Below are 25,408 nucleotides of genomic sequence, written 5' to 3'. Positions count from 1 at the left end.
GCTTTCCTTATTAAAGAAGACAATGTGAGCCTTTACCTCAGTGGTCCCCAAATCCCCTGAGCCAGGGTCGTGAGCAGGGGTAAGGAGACCAAGGCTGGGGCCGCAGCTGGGGATGGGTCTGGGCCTGGGAGCTGGGCGCGGCCAGGGGCTAGGGTCAGGAGTGGAACCGCAGCTGGGTTGTGGTGGGGGCTGGCAGCCAGGCCCTTCATCAGGTGCAGCTCCACTCCAGCCTTGCCCCAAGCCTTTGCCCTGGGCTGGGAGTGGAGCCTCACTGAGGCTGGGGCCGAGGCCAGGAATCAGGGATGCGGCTGGGGGTGGGACCAGAGCAGAGGTGGGAGTGGGGAGGGGCTGAGTAGTGCTCCCTCCCTGGGCCATGCTGCAGCCCCCCCCGGATGTTCCTCCATGACCCCCCTAAGGGGGCATGCCCCACACTTTGTGCCCTCTAATTTACCTAGAGAAGCAAGTGTCCACTGTCTGGATGAGGCATTTTAGACATGAGAAGATAGGTTAGACTTGTTTACATCTGAATTCTTCCGTGCTGGTGCCCCAAGGAGCGGTTGTTTATCCAGAAAAACTGCTTGTGATTTTTTGGATGGGACTAACCTTAGTTTCTTTAACTTTGATCAAGCCAGTTTATTGATTCCAAATTAGTCGCCACTGAGCCCAGGGGTAGATTTTTGGTTGCGTCTACTAACTGCATCTTCCCTTCTTAAAGCTGTCATTAAGTCCCTTTTTGGCTGACTTTGTGCAACGGATTTAATCTGTGCCAGGACTGTTCGAGAGTCTGATCCTGTAGTTTTACTCAAGGTGAATGCTAATCTGTTGAAAACTAGCTTAAAAAAAATTGACCAAAATTGTCAGGGAAATATATTTTCTAGTTTGTCTGGGGGACTTACACATTGATGGATTAACTTTTTAATTTTTTTAAAAGTACATTGACACTTGATCCCATAGCTATTTTTTTAGTGATATGATCCTACAATTCAAATTGACAGAAGTATCTAAAATTGGTAGTTAGGAAGCTATGATGGTGAGTTTAGTTGGAAGGTGAAAATTAGGAGAAATGTAGTAAGCATAACTTAAAATAAGTATTCAGGTATATATCAATCCACAGAAATGCTCAGTAGCAGTCCTGATATGGAAGAAGTGTCCCCAGGAAGGTGCAGGATTATCCAGAAATTTGGTCACTAGCCAATGTATTTGTTTGTCATGTTGCTCCCATTTGTTTTACAAAGGTCTGAAAGGTGCCCTATCCAAAATGTTTAGCTTATGTGTCTTGGTGTTGGCCAAATTATGAAGCTGGCAGCTTGTGTTGTATTGCTTACAACATTCACTGTGCTGTCTACCACCTAGAGAAAGACTCTTGTTACTTAGTAACAGGGATGTTCGCATTCACACACAGCTGATATGTGTGCAGATAAATGTAGTTCAGTGAAGGTTGAAGGAAGTACAAGTTATACCCAGACTTCAGAACAGGAAACACATATTTTAATATCTGTATTGGTTATAATGTTCAGTAGTCATGATTTCAAAACACTGGAGAATGTGGCGTGTGAAGTTGTTAGTTTCTAGTAAATTTATTGGATGTTTGTAATTTGATACAAGAGAACTTTGCAGAAAAAAATCCAGTTTTAAAAATATCAAAAGTAAAAATACACAGTAAATAGAAAGGATGAGGGGAAAATATTTCATTTTGAACATCTGAGATTAATTAAACACATTGGTTACCAAATGACCTTGAAAATTTAGAATTCGGGAAAAATCACAAAAATGGGGCACCGGTCATATATCTGGAGTGATTAATGGAAGCGTGAGGTATAATACAAATTTGTTTTTCCTGAGCTGAAGTTATTACTTTATGCTATTTGTCGTGTTCCTACCACCTTTCTCTCCATGCATGCTTTCTTCCTACTTCTAGTTGTTCATTTTCTTTGTTGTTGTTCAATGATTAGTTTCAAGGTTTCTTTGCATGAGTTTATGCTATTTTTAAGGGGATGTTAGTGGTTTGTTCTCATTTCTGTTTTTATGACTACAGCAACTCTTAAGGCAAACACTTTGACTTAAAGGGCCATGGAGAGATTAAAACTGTGTAACATCTTATTGAGATATCTTTGTATCTAAGTGAAATGAGTAATTTTTAGGGTTTAATTGGGTGAGTTCTCATTGTTAGCCAGCATAACTTGCTGTGGAATTTCCTTATGTAGCAAAGACATCAAGGGGACTGGGGTTAGAGGGAGAGGGCACAAGGGGAGAACTGTGTGTGGAAGAGAGTGGGGGATGAGTGAGAGCTGGGGAGGGAAGAGGGAACCAGACAGTAGTCTCTAATATGCTGCCACAAGCACTCTTCATTGTTTTAGACAGTAGTTAGAAACTTGGGGAGGTAGAGGCAAGGTGAGATCAAGGACGTATTGATATGGAGAGCTGATGGAGTCAGTCTAGGGGTTATAAGAGATGATCTGGGGAAGGTAGATACCAGAGCTAGGGTGAACTGGCAGTGGGGAGGCAGAGGATGGGAGAACAGGAGAATTTAAGGGGGAAGAGATTGGAAGAAGACTGGGACAAGTGGGGATTTTGGGTAGGGTAGAGGGGGGCCATCTTGTGTACATTTCAGAGATCTCTGTGGTAGAAGTATGTTTGAAGAAGGGATGTGTGTCAGAGGGAACTTGGAAGGACAAACAGAAGGGTTTTTTTGGGGAGAGGAAAGCTCGAGGGATTGGGGAAGAGATAATTAGGCTTCATTCAGGGAAGGGCAAGACAGAATGCGTTGGAAGGAGGGGCAGGATTCTCCCCTATAGAATGAGCAGCAGTTCCTTCCCCAAACCTTGTGTCATCTGAGTGAGACACAGGCCATCTTGATGGAAATACTGTATCTTTCTGGTGTGTCTGGGGTTCCCTCATTTGCTGGCTCCCAGGCAGTGAACTACCTAGGCTTTCCCTGGGTACTGTTATCTTTTGGGCATCCTCTGCCCCAAAAGAAGATTTCCCCTGTATGGAGGTGTCTACAGAGAAGTTAATGCACCTTCAGCCTCTCACAGGTTGTCAGGATGACTATGCACCCACCGGTAGGGGCAGGGCTGGCTCCAGACCCCAGCACGCCAAGCGTGCGCTTGGGGCAGCATGCCGCAAGGGGCGCTCTGCCGCTTGTGGGAGGGCGGCAGGCGGCTCCGGTGGACCTCCCGCAGGCGTGCCTGTGGAGGGTCCGCTGGTCCCGTGGCTCCGGTGGAGCAGCCGCAGGCACGCCTGCGGGAGGTTCACCGGAGCCGCGGGACCAGCGGACCTTTCGCAGCCACGTCTGCGGGAGATCCACCAGAGCCGCACAGCCGGCAGAGCGCCCCCCCGCAGTGTGCCGCCGTGCTTGGGGGGGCGAACTGGCTAGAGCCGGCCCTGGGTAGGGGGGCTCAGAAGTGCTCATCTTAATTAAAATAGATCCTCAAATACTTCTCACATTTTATTCACAAGGGCTAGACTGAGTGAAGTTAATGATGTTCTCCTTTGAATAGATATACAGCAGCCCAAAATCAATTACACACTACCCCCAGCCATAACACTGGGTATCATGCCTTCTCCTATATTCCACCTAGCAAATGAAATGCGTTTACACCTCCCACGGTGGATGCAGAGCTGGGAAAATTAGATGTCACCTCTTCTACTGTCTTGATCCATTCTGAGATGTAATTTCTCATTTCAGCAGTCCAGCCCTAGAATAAGCCAGACAGCAATTGCGTGGGTGCTGGATTGGTGAGGAGGCTGAAACATGACAGGAAAGACAGCCAGCTTTCCTTATTAGTGTCTTCTGCACTCTCCCAACAGCACATCTTCTTACTAATTTAAATACTTTGTAACTGATAGTCAAGGATGTGAGTGTGTGTGCGCTACTGCACACCTAGAATGTATGCCTCCAAATTCCAGCTCCAAATGTAAAGATATTAATGAAGATAATTCCACCCATACGTACAGCATTCCACAAGCTTTGACATTTCACATGTACTTCTGTGCCTCTCATTCACAGAAACCACATGTTCTGTGGTCAATCGACCATTCGAGTTAACTCATTAACAAGTGTACTGCTGTGGCTGCTGTTGTTGTTCTGGCCAGCGTCATAGCAGAAGATTGTGTCAATGAAATGAATACCTAATAAGGAACACGGTAGTTTAAGTGAGAGCCTGATAAAATCTATTATACAACATCAATGACAGCCCATTCATTTCCCTTTCTTCTTCACCATCACTGGAAAAACCTGTTACAAGACCAAGAAGAGCTGCTGTAGTATAAGAGGTAAAATATCACAGCATATGAAAAGGTCGGTCTGCACTCTTTCGCTGTGGGGCATTTTGTTTTATTTTTGGAGTATCACAGATTTTGTTTAGTTTACAGGGAGAAGTGAAGTTTCCACAGCTTGTGATGTTCCCCATTCAAAAATAACCAGCTATTGAATAACTTGTCTAGGTTATAAGGAGTACAGGAAATAACATACTTTACCACATTGACACTAGGGACTGTGCATGTCCAGGAATGTGATTGTACCATAACCTCCCTATTGTCCATACTTAAACCCCAGAAGCCTGTGTCTGAAGGCAAGTAAAGGGTGAGTAAGTTAGGTAAGCACATGCCTTAGGCTGTGGCACGGCCCCATACCCCTGCCAGTTTGAAGTGTGAATGGGGGTAAGGGGCGTGTGCCAGGTCTCAGGTTTCAATACTCCTCTACCCCTATTCCCACAATGCACTGAACCCTTACCTAATCTATAAAGGTCCTGCCCCTGTTTTCACTGGTAGTAGTGTGCTGAGCTGATCACATCACAACAGCTTTCCACTGCACTCTTTACAACTCAATACAGGTGACAATGGATCCAGCCCTGAAAGTAGCTGCCTGGCATGCCTATTGTACCTGGGTGCTGATCAATGTGTGGTCAGAGTACACTGTCCTCCATGATTTCTCCTGCAGCGGCAGGAACATTCATGTCTGCTAGGAAATTTCATGGCGGCTGGAGCAGGTGGATGCTCAGAAAACTCCTGCCAACAGCTGGGAATACATAAAGCATTTGAGGCTCCCGTACAGGAGCTTAAAAGACTCCAACAGTCTCTCGAGGAAGATGTGTTGTAGATTGCCTTCGTGTGCAGCTTGACTGGGTGAACTCAAGGGCTTCCAGTTCAGAGCCTGAAGTGGCTCATGATACCCTCAACCCTTGCAGCCTTGTTGTCCAAAGGGATGCTGAGGAGGACCAGAGTGAGGAGAATGCTGTCCTGGGATCATGGAGGATGCTCTGAAAGACCAGAGGTTCAGGACCATGTGATTCTGCATCTCTAACCAGAGGAGATGGTTCAAGAATCCCTCCCCTGACGAGCCTGAGGCGGACTCCAAGCCTCAACAGGAATCAGAACCTGAGGCTGGTAAGAAACAATGGATTCCAGGTTCTGCAGTACAGATCCCCTTTGCTTTGTGCTTAGAATCAGGCCTCTCCCATGTTGGAAGCATATTTAAAAGCAAAACAAATTATTTCCTATTGTGTTTCATTGATAAATGTAATGCAGCTCGTTGGACCCATGTGCATTCTGGGATCTCTACATTATTAGGTGGCCTGCTGCTTGTATTCTGATGTCAAGGCACAGCATTTATTGTATGTGTTCTTGTACATAGCGCTATTCAGAGTTTACACTTGTTGATCTAATGAAATCATTTCACTACAATGGAGGAACAGCACTCGTGTAAAGGGGAAACTTTTTTTAAAATAAAATTTTTCAGCTGCCACAAGTCATGGCCTGATTTAAAAAACAAACCAAGAAAAACCCTCCACCCCCTAAAATATATCTACTTGATTATATTTGTGTTTCTGCCATAGAGTGGAGAACTAGAGACTCGAGTGGCATAATATCTGGTCTTATCCTCCACAGTCACATCTGCTTCTACTTCCCTAGCCTGCCCTAATCTCACTTGCCTGTAGTCCTCTGCCTGCTGCTGTGAGGATTGCTCCCATGGAGTAGGGCTGTGTGCCATTTGGCGGTACAGAACTGCCGCATGGTTTCTCAAATTCTGCCCTCCATCCTTGCTCAGTGAAATTGCACCAGGTCTGCTTCCAGAAGTCTCTCCCTGGCCATGTGGGCTGGAATTGCTTTGTAAAGTCTGCTTTGCATGTAAATTAGCTGCACGTGTGTGACTGGAGCAAGGTAGGCACCGAGATGTGAAAATATGGCCTTTATGATGCTTTTAATCTGCTTTTATAGCTTGCATGCTTGCAGTTAGTTTTTTTTAAGTGTTAGCTGGGTGGGCTTTCCCTAGTTTACTCATAATGCAGACATAATGCCCACCCATTTTGGCATACAGAGCACTGGCAGAGTAGTTCAAGAATGAGAAAACTGCCAACAATTATAACTATTAGTAGTCTACAGGGCAAATTCATCCTTGGTATAAAGTTGCATGAGCTAATAGTTACATCAGGGAGGAATCTGTCTCAGTATCAGTTACTTAAATAGAAGCAGCCTCACTGAAGGTGTCATTGCTAATATGTTTCCTTTGTGAAGCAAATAGTGAGAGCAGGATCCTGAAGGTTTAAAAATGGAATAAAACGTGAGTGTCTTCTGGCCTGGGGGAAAATTTCCTTATGTAAGTGGATCCACAGTGTAAAATAAATACTAATTAGCTGGGGAGGCTTTAATACCTGACCTTTAACATTAATCCTTCTGAGTGAAGCAGCTATAGAAATATGCTCATGGTGAGACTCTGACATCCAGGAATCACTTGCTCTTAGAGGATGTCTTATCTGCAAAAACTTTTCAAAACCCCCTGAATACTTGCTCTGATCAGCTACCAATACTCTTTTTCTCATACACAGTGCTTTTTTGGATCCGTCTGAGTTTTCTTCTGACTGTCCTGGGAACACTGCTATATGCTGGTATCCAGTTCTAGTCTGCATGGATGGAAGCAGAATGAAAGGGTAAGTTTTGGTAGAATTTGGAAGCTGAGTTTGAGTTTGATATGGGCTTCAGAGAATTTATCAGAGCTTGAGTTTTTGGGCAGGGAGTGCTAACCTGCCTGTGGTCTGTATCTTGAATTGTGAGAGAGAACATGGGCAAAAGAACTGAAGCTACTACTTGTGTATTTCTTTGCAAGCAAGTAAGTCTGCTCTGAACTACATGTAGTTGAAACCTGCTGTAGATAAAGAATGATAATAGATGATAAATTCCTTGAGGCAGGGACCATAGCTCCCGCTCAGTCTGTAGAGCGTTGAGCACATTGTCAGCACTTGGTAAGGGCCTGATCCTGGGAGGTGAGGAAAGTCACCTACAAGTACTGAATTCTCCCTCATTTTCCATTGTCTTTAGTGGGAGTTGCTTGCTAAGTGCCTCTCAGCGTCTGGTTCTAAAACAAACAAACCTCTTAATCTACTTTTTTGGTCCTGTATTAATCTTCACTCTGCATATCCCGTTGACCAGTGTCTGCACACTTCAGTGACTAATGGAAATATCTGATACCGTGTATGAAAGAAAGAAGCTTCAGAATTTATGGATAGCAGACTCTATGTGCATCTCTGAAAGGTGAAGGCCATATTTTTTTAGAGCAGTAACTTGATTTTTCTTTGTCACTTTTGTTGTCATATTTCACACGGTAGTATGCAACATATCAAGGTTTAAGTCCCCTATCATGATTTTTATAATAGTTTTGCATTTATTCTAGACATACTGTCTGGCTGCACATTGAATAATACATTTAAAATGGGGCTTTTTGTAATTAGCTCTTAGACTATCTACATATGAATGCTGAGGACTAAATTCTGCTCTCATTTACATTGGTGTAAATCCAGGCAAGTTACTCCGGATTTATATCGGTGTATCTGAGAGGAAAATTTGGCCTTGTATCTGTTATCCTGTTTGCTGATCTAATACAACATGTTAAAAGGAAAATGTTGTTATTTGGCAAAACTGGATTATTTGATTTTCTTCTGTCGCAAACTGAATGTCACTGTTATATCACTGCTTTTGTTAGTTGCTTTTAGCATCTTTGTGTAAAGTATCCAACAGTCTGAACCACAGGAGCCAAATGGAAGGTACAAAGTAAGCTTCATGTTCAGTGTTTACAAATGTTAAAAAGAAGAGAGTGGAAAAGCTGGTGGATATGACTATCATAATTATATTCTTAATTATTAATAAAAATACTGCAGTAAAGTATCATTTTACGCTATCCTTCTGTATTTAGATCTGATGATGGAAGGTTGCAGGCTGAACGTTGCTTGTTCCAGTCTCTCTGCCAAATTTCCTAACGGATTCTCTTTGTCGTGCAGGCTTGCCCAGTTGGCTTGATGCTTACATGCTTCACATGCTTTTGGTGCCACATTAAGTAATATAATCTCTGTAAAATACAGAATAACAGTGCAATTGTTTGTACCCTCTCAAAATTAACTGCATTTTAATTTTCATTGTGTATCACTTGTGACGCTATAAAACACACCTTGCCTTGTATGAATAAAAACCTTGTCCTATTGTGTGTGGATGCAGGGAGCTTTTTCTCTTTCCTCAGTGCTGCAGCCAGGCAGGAATAAAACATGATGCATTTGTCCTGAACGTGCGGGAAGAAACACAAGATTCAAGGGATGTGGTTTAAACTAGGATGCAACTTGATTAACTTAAATCCTTGGGAACTACTCACCATAACTCATATAGTGCAGATTATCATTCCTTCCATAGTCATTTCTATTTGGTAGAGGTCTGCTATCAGCCCCCACCCCTCACCTCTCCACAGCTTGTTCCCAGCCCAATTCTGGGATCCAACTGCCCTCTCCTAATATGAGGGCGAGGGGGCTTGAAAAGGGGGTGTCTCCTCACTGAACCAGACATTAGGAGCCTCAACCCTGTCCCCCAACTTCTTTATGGGATGCCTTCTCCTAAATCTACTTCCAGTTCTGATTTAACAGGGAACTGGGCCCCTATCAAATGAGAACCTGCTCTGGGCACCTTTAAGGTTGTGAGGTTGCAATCCATGACTTCCCTAAAAGCTAGGATAGGGGCCGTGTTCAGCCTCTTGGCTCCTGAGTGCCTGGTGTTGTCTGGCAGCAGACGTTGCGGGTAGGGAAGCATACATTGATCCTCATTTGAGCAGATGTAAGGAATGTTGCTCAGTGTGCTGTCATAGGGCCCCCTGAACTATCTTGTCCTGTCCAGGCAGAATATCTTAGGAGCCCTCCTCTTGATGGCTAATTCTCCTGTCCAGAGGGCTGGATTTTGCCTAGATTGCAAAATATGCACCTGGATACCAATTTGGGTTTTGGAGTTTCTGAAATTTAGTGGTGGTTCGTTCGGAGATTTTATTCTAGTGCTATCTTCAATAATAGTAATAAGAATAATATATAATAATAATAATAGATACTAAATCCTGGGATCTCCAAAAGCTTTGTAAACTTTGTAAAGCTTTGTGAGATAGGAAGGTATTCATAACCCAGTATTACAGATGAGAAAAACAAAGCAAAGTCACATAGGAAGTCTATGACCAGATCCAGAGGCAGAGAGCCCATCTTTCCTGACTCTTAGGGTGTGTGATTTAGTTAGGAGTAAGCTGTATGGATCACAAGTCAAGATGCTATGCTGTAAATATTGCACAGTACATATGCTCCCACCCTAGGAGCTTATATTGCACCATCCAAAGCCCTAAGCAGATTTCTCCATTTGCGGGTCTCCTCAGTCCCTTTCACCTGAACATCAAAATGGCCTGTATTCTGATGTAGCTGAGCACGTTGAAAAACATGCCTAGCAAGGTCAAAATACAGACCATCTGCAAGACTGGCAGTGATTTTTGCACCCTATCAAGCATCCTGGACCAGTCCATCCCTTGGTTTTAACCACACGACTGTTGTTCCTCCCCCTGTTAGTTCTTTGGCTTTGTCTGCACTGACACAAAGGTGACTTTATACAGTGAGATAACTAATGGCGATAGTTACCTCACTGGAAAATCCTAAGCAAAGACAAGTCACTTGTAGATTTTACTACAAGATAGATAGGTGACACCTCCCACCCACTGTGGTTAACCTCACCAGCTTTTCCTCATGATAAAAGTACAGTGCCTTTTCTCCACTATGTTTTTACAGCAGGATGGCTAATGCTCGTTAGTTATCCCACAGTAAAACACACCTTTTTCATCAGTGAAGACATAGCCTGTGCTAATTCCAAAAGCTGCCTTCAGTGACACTCATGCATCTCCACTGCAGTTACTGGCCCTAAGTAAAGGAGTGTCACTTTGTATATCAGGATCCTACTTTCCTCTTTCCCAATATAATCTAAGGCAGTGCTTTTCAAAGTTCAGGTTGCAACCCAGTACTGGGTCACCTTGCTCAGCACCCCGGGACCCTAGCGACTCTGATCAGCACCGCAGACTGGGATGTTAAAAGTCCTGTCGGCGGTGCTGCCCAGCTAAGGTTGGCTAGTGCCAACCTGTTCCAACACCATGTTGTGTCCTGGAAGCAGCCAGCAGTGGGTCTGGCTTCTAGGCAGTGGGGCCATGGGGCTCCACGTTCTGCCCGAACCCTGAGCACTGGCTTCACATTCCCATTGGCTGGGAATGTGCAGAGGGGAGGGAGCGTGCCTGCAGGCAAGAGCCATGGGGAGCTGCTTGTGCAACTCTGTCTAGGAGCCGGACCTGCTGCTTCCCGCTTCCAGGGCGCAGCATGGTCCGTGGTGCCAGGACAGGCAGGAAGCCTGCCTCTGAACCCCAGCTATGCCACTGATCAGGAGCCACCAGAGGTAAGTCCATGCCCCAATTCTCTGCCCCAGCTCTGAGCCCTCCCCCCAACCTGGATCCCCTCATGCACCCCATCCCCTCATCCCCAATCCCCCTGAGCCTGCACCCCCAGCCCAGAGCCCTGACCCCTTCCTGCACCCCAAACCCCTGCCCCAGCCCAGAGCCCCCTCCCACATCCATAATCCCTCATTCCCAGCCCCACCCTGCAGGTCTCTCCTCTGCACCCCAATCATCTGTCCCAGCCCTGAGCCCCTCCCACTCTCCCTTATCTCCAGCTCCATTGGGTCATGAGCATCATCAATTTTTTTCAACTGGGTCCCCAGGAAAAAAGTTTGAAAACCACTGCTCTAAGGTAAGTAGTTTCTTACAACGCACTCATCCAAGCAAGGATAATTGCTTCTTGTAACTGTGGCTCAGTTGGTCACAACGAGGATGCCAAATTCAGGACCAACTGCTGAGAAATAGGGCAAACACAACCCAAAACTGGTGGTTATTCTTTCATAAGCTATACCAAACCAGTCACAAAAGTAAACTCCTGTTTCGCCACATGTGCTAACAAGACGTCATAAAAGCAGTTTCCTTGGGCTTTCCAGTTCTTATATCCTCACCAAAACCACTGGATTCAGAGATGAGTGGTTCTTTACAACCAGTCTCATCAAATGAAAGGGTCGTCTGATCCCAAAGGACCAGTTCTTCTTCGAGTGATTGCTCACATCCATTCCAGTTAGGTGTACGCGCCGCGCGTCGGAAACTTTTTACCCTAGCAACTCCAGTGGGCTGGCAGGTTGCCCCCTAGAGTGGCGCCGCCATGGCGCTCGATATATACCCCTGCCAGCCCACCCGCTCCTCAGTTCCTTCTTACCGCCGTGTCGGTCATTGGAACTGTGGAGCGCGGCATTGCTGTCCTCCACGTCCCTAGCTCTCCTTGTTACTACCGTTGTTAGTTAGTGGTTAAGTATAGTTAGTTAATTAGTTTGTAGTGTAAATAATTTTGTACATAGTTGTTAGCCGGTCTGGGCTGTAGCCCTTCCCGGCACCCGGCACCGGGCTCATGCCTGGTTCGCCGGGCTTTAAGCAATGTGTGGCCTGTAAAAAGCCTATGCCAACCAGCGACCCTCACGACGCGTGTCTAAAGTGCCTGGGGGAATCGCACAGGTCGGACAAGTGCCGCATTTGCAAGGCTTTTAAGCCCAGAACAAAGAAGGAGAGAGACCAGAGACTCAGGACTCTCCTAATGGAAGCGGCACTTGACCCAGCAGCTTCGCAGGCCGTGATCTCTACGCCGGCACCGGATCGCACCGGCACTGGAAAGACTCCCCGGTACCGACCTTCCCCGGCACCGGGTGCAGAAACAAGACCATCAAAGTCTGCAACTCCAGCCAGGCAGACTCGAATGGAGCGCCCGGCATCGACATCTGCTGCGGCGCTACCGGCACCGTCGACTCCGGGCCCGGTGGGTCCGTCGAGTCCGGTACCGCCGAGCTCCCCCATAAGATCTGGGGTTGAGCTATTGGTCCCATCCACTCCAGAGACCTTCGCCTCGGCACGGGACCTCATTGCCCTGACTGAGTCAACTCAGCCGTCACCCCCGGTACCTCCGGTGCGGGTAGCATCTAGGGGCAAACCTATGATGACGGCGCCGTCTCGGGACTCATGCTCACGATCGAGGTCCTGACGCCACGGTCGCTCGAGATCCCGCTGCTGCTCGCAGTCCCGGCACCGCTCCCCTCGGCGGTACCGGTCGCACTCGCGGCACCGATCGACCTCCAGACGGTCACGGTCTGACTCCAGCCGCCGATACCGGCACCGTGACTCTAGGAGCCAGTCTCGCCGTCATTCACCGCACTGGTCGACCTCCCGGCACCGAGCTGGTGGCAGGTCCCGGTCCCGGTCGACCTCCTGGCACCGCGTCGGTGGCAGGTCCCGGTCCCGATCCCGGCACCGAAGCAGCGGCCGGTACCGGTCCAGATCCCGGCACCGAGACAGAACTCGGTCCCGATCCCGGCGCCGGTATGACTCCCGGTACCGATCCCCAGCACCGAGAACATCTTCGGTGCCGGACCGCGGAGACTCTTATCAGCCGCGGTCGGCCCCGCCATGGCCTTCCAGACAGCCATCGGTGTCATCACAAGCGGACAGCGTATATGCGCTGGGCACCGACAGACAAGCGGCTCTATTCCAGGACCCTCCGCAACAGGACCAGGGTCCGCAGCAGTGGGGGTTTTGGACACCCTGGGCATACCATCAAGCCCAAGGCCCCCAACAGCTTCCTGCTAGGCCTGCAACGGCGGAGCACAGGGTGCCAGAGGCGTCGTTGTCTCGCCCCCCTCCCTCCCCTGATGGAGAGGAAGGATCGAAGCAGCAAGACCCTGGTCTTGCTCCTGAGCCAGAGGCGAGGGCTGAGGCGGACCCCCCACTGGACACTTTCTTGCCAGGGGTCTCCTCATCCTCCTCTCCCGACGAAGCGGTGGCTGGCACTTCCTCCAATAGCCCTCCTCCGCTAGATCTCAGGGCACACCAGGACCTCCTTAGGCGAGTAGCACAGAATCTGAGCCTGCAAGCCGAGGAGGTCTCTGAGATCGAGGACCCCGTCGTCAGCATCCTCTCCTCCGATGCTCCCACCAGGGTCGCCCTACCCTTCATTAGGACGATCCAGGCCAACGCCAATACAATCTGGCAGTCACCGGCCTCCATCCCCCCTACGGCGAGGGGCGTCGAAAGGAAGTACATGGCCCCCTCCAAGGGCTATGAGTACCTCCACGTACACCCGACACCGTGTTCCCTGGTGGTGCAGTCGGTGAACGAGAGGGAGCGCCACGGACAGGAAGCCCCAGCCCCCAAATCCAAGGAGGCCAGGCGTATGGACCTCCTCGGCCGCAAGGTTTATTCGGCTGGGGCCCTGCAGCTCAGGGTTTCAAATCAGCAAGCCCTTCTTAGCCGCTACGCTTTTAACTCATGGGTGGCAGCGGACAAGTTCAAAGAGCTGCTGCCACAAGAGGCTCGTCAAGAATTCGCGGCGATTCTTGACGAGGGCAAGAAGGTTGCTCGAACCTCGTTACAGGCCTCTTTGGACGCTGCAGACTCAGCTGCCCGTACCCTCGCCTCGGGGGTAACAATGCGCCGCATCTCCTGGCTTCAGGTTTCTGGCCTTCCACTGGAGCTCCAATACACCATCCAGGACCTCCCGTTCGAAGGCCAGGGCCTGTTCTCAGAAAAGACAGACTCCAGACTGAAAAGTCTTAAAGACAATCGGGTCATTATGCGCTCCCTCGGGATGCACACGCCGGGAACACAGCGCAGACCCTTCCGGCCGCAGCAGCGTAGGCCATACCCCCAGTTCCGCCAGCGACAGGACCTTAATAGGCGCTGCGGCAGGAATGGAAGGCGTAGACAGTCGGAGAACCAAGGGGGGCAGAATCAAAGCTCCTCCAAGCCCCCGCCTGGGCCCAAGCCTTCGTTTTGAAGGTGCGCCCGAGGGCGCAATAACAGTTTCCCCCACGGATCCTTCCCCCTCGTTTTCCAACCGCCTTTCGTTTTTCCTCCCGGCGTGGACCCAAATAACATCGGACCGCTGGGTCTTACGCACGGTGCAGACGGGATACCGCCTGCAGTTTGTATCATTTCCTCCCTCCCGCCCCCCTTCCTCGTCCCTCTTCAGGGACCCCTCTCACGAGCAATTCCTTCGACAGGAGGTACAGACGCTCCTCAACAAAGGAGCTATAGAGGCGGTTCCGGAAAACGAGAAAGGCAAGGGGTTTTATTCCCGCTACTTTCTGATCCCCAAGGCCAAGGGAGGCCTCAGGCCTATCCTCGACCTGCGAGAGCTCAACAAGTACCTAGTGAAGTTGAAGTTCTGCATGGTATCCCTGGGGACCATTATCCCATCCCTGGATCCGGGAGACTGGTATGCCGCCCTCGACATGCAGGACGCTTATTTTCACATTGCCATATGGCCACACCACAGACGTTTCCTTTGATTCGTGGTGGGCCGCCTTCACTACCAATTTGCAGTCCTCCCATTTGGCCTTTCTACGGCTCCAAGGGTGTTCACAAAATGCATGGCCGTCGTTGTGGCACATCTTCGGCGCAGTCGTATCCACGTGTTCCCTTACCTAGACGATTGGTTAATTCGGGGCACGTCGGAGCTACAGGTCTGCAGCCACGTCCACAGGATCACCGGCCTGTTTGCTACCTTGGGCCTCTTGATCAACGTGGACAAGTCCACCCTGCTCCCCACGCAGAGGGTGGAGTTCATTGGGGCCGTCCTGGACTCCACCGTGGCCAGGGCCCTTCTGCCGTTGCCAAGGTTCCAGGCGTTGTCGGCGATCGTTCAGCGATTGCGAGCAGCCCCCTTAACATCAATACGGACATGTCTAACCCTGTTAGGCCACATGGCAGCATGCACATTTGTGACCGGTTACGCTCGGCTCCGCATGAGGCCCCTCCAGTCGTGGCTCATCGCACATTACCGGCCGGCAAGGCAACCACTAGACATGCTGATCACAATCCCCCAGGGGGTGTTGGATTCTCTCAGCTGGTGGCTAGACCAGTCCGTAGTGTGTGCGGGGCTCCCATTCCACCCACCCCAGCCCTCGGTGTCCCTAATGACGGATGCCTTGGATCTCGGCTGGGGGGCCCACCTGGGATCCCTGAGAACACAGGGCCTGTGGTCCCCGCAGGAGGTGAAGCTGCACATCAACATGCGGGAGTTGAGAGCGGTCCGCCTTGCTTGTCAAACGTTCTGTCACCAGCTTCGGGGTCGTTGTGTCGCGGTGTTTACCGACAACACGACGACCATGTACTATATCAACAAGCAGGGCGGCACCAGATCCTCTCCCCTATGTCACGAGGCGATGCGACTCTGGGACTTTTGTGTAGCCCACTCCATTCACCTCATGGCTTCCTTCCTCCCCGGAGTACGGAACACGCTGGCGGACTGCCTGAGCAGATCCTTCCTCTCACACGAGTGGTTCCTTCTCCCGGACGTCGCCCTCTCGATCTTCCAGAGGTGGGGTTGTCCCCGTGTGGACCTCTTCGCGTCCGGGGGGGAACAGGAAATGCCAGGCGTTCTGCTCTTTTCAGGGCAGGGAACCCGGGTCTATAGCGGATGCCTTCCTTATTCCGTGGACGACCCACTTGTTCTACGCGTTCCCCCCGTTCCCGCTGGTCCACAGGGTCCTTCTGAAGGTGCGCAGGGACAGGGCCCGCGTGATCATGGTAGCCCTGGCGTGGCCCAGACAGCATTGGTATCCCATGTTGCTGGACCTGGCCATAGCCGACCCAGTTCCCCTGCCCCTTCACCCGGACCTGATCACCCAGGAACACGGAACTCTCTGTCACCCGGACCTCCAGTCGTTGCACCTAGCAGCGTGGCTCCTGCGTGGCTGACCAGTTCTGAGTTGCGCTGCTCCACCCCGGTACGGGAGGTACTCTTGGGCAGCAGGAAGCCTTCCACTAGAGCGACATACTCGGCCAAGTGGAAGCGTTTCTCCTGTTGGTGCGTGGAGAAAGATCTCCGCCCGATGGAAGTTTCGGTGGCCAATATTTTAGACTATATTTGGTCCCTCAAACAACAGGGCCTGGCAATATCGTCCCTGCGGGTCCACCTGGCGGCTATCTCCACCTTTCACCCGGGTGGGGATGGCCGCTCCGTTTTTTCTCACCCGACGGTGACTAGATTCCTGAAGGGGCTGGGACGTCTGTACCCTAACGTCCGACTCCCTGCCCCGACCTGGGATCTTAACCTGGTGTTGTCTCGGCTCATGGGGCCCCCCTTTGAGCCGTTAGCTACTTGCTCCCTACTCTATCTCTCTTGGAAGACTGCCTTTCTAGTAGCTATCACCTCAGCTAGACGGGTGTCGGAACTCCGGGCTCTCACGGTAGACCCCCCGTATACAGTCTTCCATAAAGATAAGGTGCAGCTGAGGCCACACCCTGCCTTTCTCCCCAAGGTGGTCTCAGCCTTCCACGTCAACCAAGAGATATTCCTCCCGGTTTTTTTCCCGAAACCTCACTCTTCAGGCAGGGAGCAACAGCTCCACTCGCTTGATGTCCGTAGGGCTCTCGCGTTCTATGTGGAGAGGACCAAACCGTTCCGCAAATCCCCCCAGCTTTTCGTGGCAGTAGCGGACCGCATGAAGGGGCTTCCCATTTCTTCGCAGAGGTTATCCTCATGGGTAACTTCCTGTATCAGGACCTGCTATGAGCTGGCCCATGTTCCTACGGGCCGTGTGACTGCGCATTCTACCAGGGCGCAGGCGTCGTCGCTGGCCTTCCTCGCCCGTGTGCCCATCCAGGAAATCTGTCGGGCAGCGACCTGGTCATCGGTCCACACCTTTGCTTCCCACTACGCCCTGGTCCAGCAGTCAAGAGAGGACGTGGCCTTCGGATCTGCAGTGCTCCATGCCGCGACTTCTCACTCCGACCCCACCGCCTAGGTATGGCTTGGGATTCACCTAACTGGAATGGATGTGAGCAATCACTCGAAGAAGAAAAGACGGTTACTCACCTTTGTAACTGTTGTTCTTCGAGATGTGTTGCTCACATCCATTCCACACCCGCCCTCCTTCCCCACTGTCGGAGTAGCCGGCAAGAAGGAACTGAGGAGCGGGTGGGCCGGCAGGGGTATATATCGATTGCCATGGCGGCGCCACTCTAGGGGGCGACCTGCCGGCCAACTGGAGTTGCTAGGGTAAAAAGTTTCCGACGAGCGTGCACGCGCGGCGCGTACACCTAACTGGAATGGATGTGAGCAACACATCTCGAAGAACAACAGTTACAAAGGTGAGTAACCGTCTTTTACACACCCAGGTCACTATATAACTTAGATTTTACCCCAAAATAACGCTGTTGCCAGTCCTTTAGTATCTAAAATCTAAAGGTCTATTCGTAAAAAGAAAAAGAAAGGTGAAAGTTAAAATTGGTTAAAGGAATCAAATACATACAGTAATTGCAAAGTTCTTGGTTCAGACTTCTAACAGTGATGGAATAAACTGCTGGCTTAATAAGTGTCTAGTTGCTTCCAAATCATTGGAAGGTCCTCAGTCAATTGGTTAGAATGCTCCCATTAGTATAAGTCCATGTTCCAGAGACTGGACCAGGATAGAGGCAAAATGGAGGGGTTTCCAGGGCCTTTTATATCTTCTGCTATGTGGAGGGAATCCCATTGTTCTTACTGTGGAAAATTACAGCAACAAGATAGTTTGGAGTCACATGGGCAAGTCACATGTCCAGGCATTTCACCTAGTCACACCAGGAAATGCCATTAAGTCTAGATAGGCATCTTCCATGGTCCATTGACAGTTAAATGTTCTTTTGATGGGCCACTCAATTTGAATCCAACAAAGTGGATATTCACCCACGAAAGCTCATGCTCCAACACCTCTGTTAGTCTATAAGGTGCCACAGGACTTTTTGCTGCTTTCAATTTGAATAGTCCCTTCAAGATGTGCTGGCTAGCTACCATGTGGGTGTTACCCCAGGAGCAAACCTTTGAAATCCAGGTATAGGGCCAATATTCATAACTTCAAATACAAAAATGGTGCTTACAAATATGCATACAAATAGCATAATCATAACCTTTTCATAGACATCTTACATGCCACATTTTGTCAAGATTTGTTGCAAACATATAACAGTGGTTGCAACAGTGATCTATATGGTCAATAACGTCACACTTGCAAAGAGATAAAACTATTAGCTACTATAATTTATTGCATTAACAGGGAAAATGAAGCCACAGCACAGAACTGCAAGTAGATTTCAGTCATTACTTCTTTGGAACTTTCTTCTCGGGTCTTCCAGTGTCTTTTTTTTAATTTGTGAAAATGTGCTGGTGGTCTTATTTTAACATATATATGACAGTCATGTCCATAGGCCCCATCAGGATCATTGTACTGGGTAGTGTCCAAAACCATGGAAGAACATGGTCCCCGCTTCAAAGAATTTACCATCTAAAAACTTATTAAATTCTTAGTAAGACAAAATAAAGGTGCAGTCATTTACTGGAGTCTCAGTTTGTTTGCATATGGGCATAAATGTACTTTTCACTTCAGTTTTGGGGAAAATGTTTAAATGAGCCTTTATGGGCTGCAAGCTGTGTGTTCACAAAATTGCTTAACACACACATGGCCATGCCTTATGGGTGCAATGCACTTGAAATGGTTCATCCCCCGCATGTACTTAAATGTAAATTTACACCTGTTAAACCCCTTGACCATGAGCGATTTTGCAGGTGCAAATCAATACTTGTCTGAGCACAGATGTTAAATTATCGAAACCATGTGTGCAGGTGAATGTACCTGTGTGAGGAATTCTTTTGAGTGCATATATGGAGGCTGACAATTTACCCTTGTCTCCTCAATTCCTATGACTTTGTTGCCCTCTAAAGTCTGAGAGCAAATTGTTCTCATGTACTGATACAATCACATTGATGTGAATACTGCATTAGTGTCTGCACTGAACAATGCTAGTGAATGACAGCTGGAACCAAAGTTGCATTTTTTACATATAAGAACAAAAAGTTAAATTGGGCAAAAACAAGAAAGCCAAATAACACTGACAGAAGTGTATAGAGAGGACTCTTGATTGACTTCAAGTAATTTGGCCATCGTCTTCTGCTGAGTTTGTTTCCTCTCTTATCGGTGATTCAGGAAATGAGCTGCAAGGATACAGACAGAACCTAGTACTACAGATAAGGAAGTGAAATGATTGAAATGCCTAGTGTAGTGTCAGATAAGATGAAATGCTTAGTTTATCTCACACACAGAATTCTAGTAAGATCCAACAAGGCTTTGCTGAATTCAGTAAAAGGCTTCAGGCTACCTGGGTTACTGCCATACAGGCTAAAAAAAAATGGGAACTTTGTATCAGGAATCTTCACTGCACAGATCCCTTTGTTTGAGCATGGGAGGATTTTGTGTGTCTGATTACATAAAAAGATTTACGGTAAGGGACTTTTAAAAAACTTTAAATTTAGTTTTGAAATAACGTTAGTCACCACAAGGACTGTCATTTTCTTAAGTACTGCATAGGTTTGATACTATCTTCCAAATACTGCAGTCCTTTCTTATGCAAAACTGTCACTGAAGTCAATGGGAGTAGTGCCTGACGTGGGGAAATAAACATTGTCTATTTTGCAAGGTTTAAGTAACAAACATATTGACTAGTACTGAGCAGCCTTAAAATTACATAGGTGTGAATTGTTTGCATTATTGCAGCTATTTGCTTTAGAATGGATGTTATAACTGTTTGAGATTTTAGAATAAAGTGGCGGCTCATAAAAACTAAACACTTCTGCAAAAAATTACACGAGCCTGATATAATCACTGTGAGGGAAAAGAGAAATTAATCACAGACTTGGTAGGCATCACGACAGAGCATTTTTTTCTAAGTATTAGCTAAATACTCATAAATCGAGACAATCTTGTCAGTAATAGTAAATGGACCTGCCCCCTTACTTCAGCTGAAATCAACGAAGAGTTTTACCATGGACTTAAATAAGAGCACAATCACGCTCTTATTGGGAAAAGAACAGGAGTACTTGTGGCACCTTAGAGACTAACAAATTTATTTGAGCATAAGCTTTCATGAGCTCATATACATTTGTTAGTTTCTAAGGTGCCACAACTACTCCTGTTCTTTTTGTGGATACAGACTAACATGGCTGCTACTCTGAAACCTGCTCTTATTGGGGTAATTTTACGAACAGCCAAATTGTGTCTGCTTATTTGGCATGCTGCTAAAGGGACACAGTTAACTTGAACATTGCATACTGAATGTCTGCCAAATGTGTACCTCATATTGTCACTTATACTGTGATAACACCTAGATGCCTTTACTGAGATCAGAGTCTCATTGTGTTAGGTACTGTACAAACACTATGGCAAGAAACATGTCCTGCCCCAAATAGCTTACAATCTATAGAGACAGGGGAGACCCAGGTAAGAGGAGAAGTGGGCACAGAGCAGTGAAATGACTTGCCAAGGTCACGCTGCAGGTTGGTGGTAGAACTGGAAGTAGACTCAGGTTTCCTGACTCCCAATCCAGTAACTTCTCCATTGGACTATGCTGCTTCTCAATCCTAGCTCGACAGTTACAAATAACACCTAGATTGTTATAGTGGAAGGAAATTAATGGGGAAACAATATTTTACTCTGTGGTTTTTGTTTTTTTTACTTGACACATTTGACAGCACTTTCAATACAGTCAGTTTCACTGGTTTCAGAATAGCAGCCGTATTAGTCTATATCCGCAAAAAGAACAGGAGTCCTTGTGGCACCTTGGAGACTAACATTTATTTAAGCATAAGCTTTCACTGTCTCCCTCCATAGTCAGTCAGTTTCTCCTTTGATGAAAATATTGGATGGAAATAGAAAACTCATCTGCAGGGGCGGCTGTAGCCATTTCGCCACCCCAAGCACGGGGGGCGCTCTGCTGGTCGCTGGTCCCGCAGCTCCGGTGGACCTCCAGCAGGCATCCCTGTGGAGAGTCTGCTGCTCCACCGGAGCCGCGAGACCAACGGACCCTCCGCAGGGACGCCTGCAGGAGGTCCACCGAAGCTGCCTGCTGCCCTCCCGGCAACCGGCAGAGTGCCCCACGTGGCATGCCGCCCCAAACATGCCCTTGCAGTACTGGGGTCTGGAGCTGCCCCTGCTCATCTGTATATAGATTATAGATTTTTAAGGAACTTTTTAAAAAGTTAGAGGACATATTGTTTCCATGGGAGTCTAACAGAACCTAAATTGTTTCTGGACATTGTTTCAGACTGTTTGGAAGAAGTAATCCATTTATTTTGCCTGAATAGCTTCTTACAGAAGGCATTTTTAAAAATTTGCATTTATCTCATTTAACTATTTAAGCAGGTGCAGTGACATTTGAGATAATACCCTAATCTAAGTACAGAAAATATTACACATAGCATAAATATGTTTAATACTAAAGGTCAAATCCTGACCCTATTGAAGTCAAAGGCAAAACTTCCATTAACTGTAATGGAGCCAAGATTTCATCTGAAGATTTTAAGGAAACCCACTGTGTGTAATGAATAGTGTAATGGTTTTAATGTAGCCAAAGCTATTGTGAAACATTTTTTATCATTGGATCACTTTATAATCAAAGAATGATCAAGGAGACTGATTGTTCTTGATTGCTGTGGAACTCCTTGCCAGAGGATGTTGTGAAGGCCAAGACTATAACAGAGTTAAAAAAAAGAACTAGATAAATTCATGGAGGATAGGTCCATCCATGACTATTAGCCAGGATGGGCAGGGATGGTGTCCTAGTTTCCTTGTCACTTGATGATTACCTGTTCTGTTCATTCCCTCTGGGGCACCTGGCATTGGCCACTGTCAGAAGCCAGGATACTGGGCTGGTTGGACCTTTGGTCTGACCCACTATGGCCATTCTTATGCTAAAGAGCCAGCAGAGTTACACCAGTGTAACTGAAAGCAGAATTTGGACCTTTATTTTAATGACATATACCACCCAAGTGCTTTTTCACGAGGAATTTCTAATGCTGTCTTTAAGTTGCCTATGGTAAAATTTGAGATAATTTTCTGTTAATAGATGTGTTTTAATTTCTCTTTCAGTAAAATACATGTTGAACAATGATATTACATTAAACATGAAATGTAGCATGTGGTGTTTTTAAAATGACTTATGTCAAAAAGCAATGCAATTAAATTAAGCCAGATTTCTGAGGAATTAATTTGTATGTTTCTGAAGTTAATACATAATCAAAATATGTTAGTGAGGGCTGGTATAATCTAGGTTTTTATGCATTGAAGGAAATTGCACTTAGGGTTGTACTGGAGTAAAAATTCAATTTCAAAGCTGCAGATATGTGCTCTCCTGGGGATTTTGTGGCTTGGATTTTTGTTGCTTAGAGGTAGTGTGCTGTAATGGCTAGAGAACTGGATTGGGACTTAGGAGACCTGCTTTCTACCCCCAGCTGTGACACTGGCCTGCTGGATCATCTTGAGCAAGTCACTTCACCCCTTCTGTGCCTTAGTTCTCCCATCTGTAGACCTGGGATAATGATACTGACCTCTGTGGTAAAATTCTTTTGCATTCTGCAGATGAAAAAAGCTATAGAAGAGCTAGATATTGTTCTTATTGGCTTTCATGAATCCTAAACTGAACCAAGAATCAAAATAACTTGATTTTCTTGTCCATGGAAGCCTTTGGCTACATCACTCAGGACCACTGGTAACCTAAAGTCATACGTCCCCTACATTCATCCATTTAAAATTTTTCACATCTGAATTCATGAGATACTAGAGGAATCTCTGCATATGGGGGAAAGTTAACACAGCAAACCTAAAGAGGGTAATGCCAACCTCTGCCCTTGGATTTACGCACACAGGTCTTATTAAAGTGAATGAGATCTAATCTGAATGTAGAATTTGACCCATAGGCTGGATATTAATGCTAACCAGATCTTGGCTAATATGATACATGGTAGACTATAACTTTGGGTCTAATCCTGCACACATTCAAGCCAGTGAGGGTTTTGCAATTAACTTCAGTGGTTGCAGGATCACGCTTACTGTTTGTGTCTACTTGTCAAGAGACGGTCTCTTTCTGGCTTAGTATGTTGTGATCTGCTGGGTTGCTGCTGCTTAAATACATGGACAGCTCAGATGACTGTTGGGCACCAGAAACTCCACATGTGGTTGGAATGTGTTTACAAAGCACCTGCAAATTGATGTTATTGCACATAGATATACAGTGAAAGGTGTTTTTATGTACTGCCTGCAAGGTAATAACATGAGAGAGGGTATGTCTACACTACGGGATTATTCTGATTTTACATAAACCGGTTTTGTAAAACAGATTGTATAAAGTCGAGTGCACGCGGCCACACTCAGCACATTAATTCAGCAGTGTGCGTCTATGTACCGAGGCTAGCGTCGATTTCCGGAGCATTGCACTGTGGGTAGCTATCCCGTAGCTATCCCATAGTTCCCACAGTCTCCTCCGCCCATTGGAGTTCTGGATTGAGATCCCAATGCATAAACAGTGTCGTGAGTGATTCTGGGTAAATGTCGTCACTCAATCCTTCCTCCGTGAAAACAATGGCAGACAATCATTTTGCGCCCTTTTTCCCTGGATTGCCCTGGCAGACATCATAGCATGGCAACCATGGAGCTCGTTTTGCCTTTTGTCACTGTCACCGTATGTGTACTGAACGCTGCTGACAAACGCGGTACTGCAGTGCTACACAGCAGCATTCATTTGCCTTTATAAGGTAGCAGACGGTTACCATCCCTATTGCACCATCTGCCATGCCATTGTAAATTGGCGATGAAATGACGGTTATCAGTTGTTCTGTACCATCTGCTGCTGTCATGGGTGCTCCTGGCTGGCCTCGCTGAGGTTGGCTGGGGCCTCATGGACAAAAATGGGAATGACTCCCCGGGTCATTCCCTTCTTTATGTTTTGTCTGAAAATAGAGTCAGTCCTGCCTAGAATATGGGGCAAGTGTACTACCAGAGAGCACAGCCGCTCCGTGTCAGAGCCCCAGAGATCCCGCAGAAATGATGAGCTGCATGCCATTCTAGGGGTTATCCCTGCAACAACCCCACCCCGTTGCTTCCCTCCTCCCCCAACCTTCCTGGGCTACCGTGGCAGTGTCCCCTCATTTGTGTGATGAAGTAATAAAGAATGCAGGAATAAGAAACACTGACTTTTTAGTGAGATAAAATGAGGAGGAGGCAGCTTCCAGCTGCTATGATAGTCCAGGCAGTACAGAATCTTTTCTTTAGACATGAAAGGCGGGGGCTGGTAGAGCTCAGCCTCCAGTTGCTATGATGAGGACAGTTACCAGCCATTCTGTACCATCTGCCGGGATGACCGGGAGTCATTCCCATTTTTACCCAGGCACCCCCGGCCGACCTCACCGAGGCCAGACAGGAGCACTCACAGGCTGATGATGACAATCGCAGACGGTACAATATGACTGCTATCCACCAGGAAGGGGATGCTGGTATTCAGCATTGCAGCACCCCGTCTACCAGAAGCATGCAGTAGACATAGGATGATATTGAAAAAAGGTGAGAAACTTTTTTTTTCCCTTTTTCTTTCGGTGGGGAGAGGGTGTAAATTGATGACACATACCCTGAAACAGCCGGGAAAATGTTTTTGACCCTTCAGGCATTGGGAGCTCAGCCAAGAATGCAAGTGCTTTTTGGAGACTGCGGGGGCTGTGGGATAGCTGGAGTCCTCAGTCCCCCCTCCCTCCCTCCATGAGCATCCCTTTGATTCTTTGGCTTTCCGTTACGCTTGTCACACAGCACTGTGCTGTGGCCTCCGTCTATCATAGCCTGGAGATTTTTTCAAATGCTTTGGCATTTAGTCTTCTGTAACGGAGCTCTGATAGAACAGATTTGTCTCTCCATACAGCGATCAGATCCAGTATCTCCTGTACGGTCCATGCTGGAGTTCTTTTTGGATTTGGGACTGCATCGCCACCCATGCTGATCAGCACTCCACGCTGGGCAAACAGGAAATGCAGTTCAAAAGTTTGCGGGGCTTTTCCTGTCTACCTGGCCAGTGCATCCGAGTTCAGATTGCTTTCCAGAGTGGTCACAATGGTGCACTGTGGGATACCGCCCGGAGGCCAATACCGTCGATTTGCGGCCACACTAACCCTAATCCGACATGGCAATACCGATTTCAGCGCTACTC

The 25,408-nt window shown here is 47.6% G+C and overlaps 2 protein-coding genes across 5 annotated transcripts in view; both read left to right on the top strand.

Moving 5' to 3' along the window:
- Positions 1 to 4,481, top strand: part of C14H16orf87 (chromosome 14 C16orf87 homolog) — a 53,581-nt gene extending 49,100 nt beyond the window's left edge. For 2 of the 3 annotated variants that reach the window (XM_050923132.1, XM_050923133.1), the window contains exon 5: positions 4,010 to 4,186. In XM_050923132.1, the coding sequence (XP_050779089.1) occupies positions 4,010 to 4,103 (94 nt within the window). In that variant the 3' untranslated portion in view covers positions 4,104 to 4,186. Of the gene's footprint in view, positions 1 to 4,009; positions 4,187 to 4,374 lie in introns of those variants that run through there. The other variant, XM_050923134.1, reaches the window with a different exon arrangement.
- A 2,004-nt stretch (positions 4,482 to 6,485) lies between these two features.
- MYLK3 (myosin light chain kinase 3) overlaps positions 6,486 to 25,408 on the top strand; it is a 72,742-nt gene continuing 53,819 nt past the window's right edge. The window contains exons 1-2 of one of the 2 annotated variants that reach the window (XM_050923064.1): positions 6,486 to 6,562; positions 6,828 to 6,929. In XM_050923064.1, the coding sequence (XP_050779021.1) occupies positions 6,882 to 6,929 (48 nt within the window). In that variant the 5' untranslated portion in view covers positions 6,486 to 6,562; positions 6,828 to 6,881. Of the gene's footprint in view, positions 6,599 to 6,827; positions 6,930 to 25,408 lie in introns of both variants that reach the window. The other variant, XM_050923065.1, reaches the window with a different exon arrangement.

Source organism: Gopherus flavomarginatus, chromosome 14 (assembly GCF_025201925.1).
Source record: "Gopherus flavomarginatus isolate rGopFla2 chromosome 14, rGopFla2.mat.asm, whole genome shotgun sequence".
Classification (NCBI taxonomy): Eukaryota; Metazoa; Chordata; order Testudines; family Testudinidae; genus Gopherus; species Gopherus flavomarginatus.
Note: the sequence above shows the minus strand (reverse complement) of the source record. Positions and strands in the feature narration are given on the sequence as shown.